This window comes from Zosterops lateralis, assembly GCF_965231275.1.
Source record: "Zosterops lateralis genome assembly, chromosome: 23".
NCBI lineage: Eukaryota > Metazoa > Chordata > Aves > Passeriformes > Zosteropidae > Zosterops > Zosterops lateralis.
Genome location: NC_139783.1, coordinates 5,026,720 through 5,029,643, shown reverse-complemented (window position 1 = coordinate 5,029,643; position 2,924 = coordinate 5,026,720). Strand labels below are relative to the sequence as shown.

At 56.1% G+C, this 2,924-nt stretch overlaps 1 protein-coding gene across 1 annotated transcript; it reads right to left on the bottom strand.

Annotated features, from left to right (window-relative positions):
- Positions 1–1,684: 1,684 nt before the first annotated feature.
- Positions 1,685–2,617, bottom strand: LOC310918346 (olfactory receptor 14J1-like; the record flags this gene model as incomplete). The annotated part of the gene is made up of 1 exon (XM_083877197.1): positions 1,685–2,617. One exon carries the CDS (start codon positions 2,615–2,617, stop codon positions 1,685–1,687), a length of 933 nt encoding a protein of 310 aa, XP_083733323.1.
- Positions 2,618–2,924: the final 307 nt, after the last annotated feature.

The following is a 2,924-nucleotide window of genomic DNA, read 5'->3' as shown; positions in this document are numbered from 1 at the left end:
ATGAGGTCAAACTTCTGTCACAAGATGTGGCACCAACTGCGGCTTCTCTTGGCTTTCCACACCACAAGTGCAGCACAACTCTTGCAGCAAAGCAGATCAAATATTTGGAGAACCTTAGAACTTGTCCTTTTTTTTCCTGATGGGCTGAGGAGTTGTGCCATTGGTGAGGTTTTCATTGTTACTGTTCTACCCTAAGAAAACATGACAGGGTATCTGGAGTTGTTAGGGAATGCAGGCCTGGCTGAATGCAGAGAATGAATCTCCAGAGGCTGCAGCCAGGAGTGGAGAATTGTGTGATAATCATTCCAACATGCCCCCAGAAGATGGATGCCAAGGGAGAAGAAGAAGAACTCAGGGCACCGCCCTAAAATCTCCACCTTGTCCCATTGCATCTACATCCTAAAAACGCTAAACTACAAAATCTTCTACATGGTGATAACTACACTACTGTCTGTCATACATTTGTGACTTGCAATTCTTCTCTGTGTTTGATGTTTTTCACATGGACCAAAATCAAAGACTGTGTCTTCCTGGGCTCTGTGCCAGGCAAAACCCCCTGCACAGACCCCAGACCCACTTTTTGGCGTCCCAGGCCTCTCCACCGAGGTATGTGACCATCCAGGGTGCCCAGAGGGATGCCCTGGACTCCAACAGCTGACTCCAACAGAGGCCACGCCAAAGCTGAGTGGTTTCCCTGCTGTGGCCCAGCCCTTCCTGGCCCCAGGGGCTGATGGCATTTGTGCTCCCTCAGGTTCATCTCCCCACCCCAACAGCATGGGGGTGCTGAGGCCTGCTCTGGGCAGTGCAAACAGGGGCTCCTGAGGCAGTGCTGCCGTGTCTGTGCCTGCAAGGATGCGGCCCCTGTGTGAGCTGGGGGAGAGGCCAGGGCTGCCCAGGGGGGATGTTGTTGGCAGGTGCATGAGGACGCTCTGGGACGCTGCCCTGGGGTGTCCAGCGCAGTGGGGATGGATCAGCCCCTGCTCTGCTGCTCCTGCCTGTCTCCCCCAGGGCCCTTGCAGAGCCCCAGCCCTGCTGTTTGCCCCCAGCCTGCCCAGGGCCAGCCTGGGGCTGCTCCCGGGGCTTTTCTGTGCTGAGCAATGGCCTGGGCGTCTTCTGGAGAGAGCCTGGGCAAGGAGCCTGGAGCCCCCAGGCCCTGCCCCGAGGCGTCAGCGCTGCCCCAGCAGTGCCCATGGCCTGTCCCTGCTGCAGCCCCGGCACTGCCACCCCCAGCCCTGTGCCCGGCCCCGAGAGCCCTCAGGCCCTACAGCAACACCAGGGCCAGGAGGGCAGCGGGGCAGGGCCACGGCAGCAGCACTGGCAGCACCAAGGGCTGCTGCTCCTGGGCACAGCTGCTGTGCCAGCCCTGATCTGCCCCCAGCTCTGCACACAGACATTGCTGCTGCAGCTGCAGACAAGGGAACAAAAGGGGCATCTCTGCTGAAAACTTGGCTGGCAGATCCTTGAGTCCCTTTAAAGCCACCAAGAGTACAGCCCCTCATTGACACAGTCTGTGGCCACAGGGATGGTCGAGAGAAATAAAATGAGAAATGGCACAAACAGTGACATTTCTTTCTGGTTAAGAATTATGAAGTAAAACAAACAAAGAGGAACTCCAAAATGAAATCAACAACAATTATCAAAGAATACTTTTATTACAAATTAATTGCAGAAATAGGCCAGCAGTTTAATGTTTCTGAAACCATCCAGTCATCAGTTTCCACACTGCAGCCTTAAGCTCCTGGTTCCTCAGGCTGTAGATGAGGGGGTTCAGGGCTGGAGACACCACTGAGTACAGAACTGACAGGGCCAGATCCAGGGATGGGAAGGAGTTGGAGGGCAACTTCAGATGAGCAAACAGGGCAGGGCTCACAAACAGGGAGACCACGGCCAGGTGAGGGAGGCAGGTGGAAAAGGCTTTGTGCTGTCCCTGCTCAGAGGGGATCCTCAGCACAGCCCTGAAGATCTGCACATAGGAGAAAACAATGAACACAAAACACCCAAGTGCTAAATAGGCACTAACTGCAATGAACCCAAGTTTCCTGAGGTTGGAGCGTGAACAGGAGAGCTTGAGGATCTGGGGGATTTCACAGAAGAACTGTCCTAGGCCATTGCCATGGCACAGGGGCAGGGAAAATGTATTGACTGTTTGCAAAAGAGCATTGAGAAAGGCACTGGCCCAGGCAGCTGCTGCCATGTGGGCACAAGCTCTGCTGCCCAGGAGGGTCCCGTAGTGCAGGGGTTTGCAGATGGACACGTAGCGGTTGTAGCACATGATGGTCAGGAGATAAAATTCTGCTGTGATAAAGAACAGAAAGAAAAAGAGCTGAGCAGCACATCCTGTGTAGGAGATGTCCCTGGTGTCCCAGAGGGAATTGTGCATGGCTTTGGGGACAGTGGTGCAGATGCAGCCCAGGTCACTGAGGGCCAGGTTTAGCAGGAAGAAGAACATGGGGCTGTGCAGGTGGTGGCCGCAGGCTGCGGCGCTGATGACGAGGCCGTTGGCCAGGAGGGCAGCCAGGGAGATGCCCAGGAAGAGGCAGAAGTGCAGGAGCTGCAGCTGCCTCGTGTCTGCCAATGCCAGCAGGAGGAAGTGGCTGATGGAGCTGCTGTTGGACATTTGTGGTGTCTTGGTATGGGGATCTGTAAAAAGAGTAATCATGGAATAGTTCAGTTTGGAGAGGACTTTGAATATCCCAGCCCAGCTTGGTGGCACTTTCCCCCCACTGCCTGCCCAGGGCTCTGCTGCCTGGAGCTGTCCCAGCCTGCAGCTGCTTCCCTGTGCCCAGGGCTGGGCCCTGCCAGTGCTGCCAGAGCCCAGCCCAGCCCTGGGGGCTCAGCTGTGCCCTGCAGAGCCCTCCCAGGTCAGGCACTGCCCAGGGGCAGCTCTGGCTCTGCAGGCTCTGATGGCAACCTCAGAGCAACCC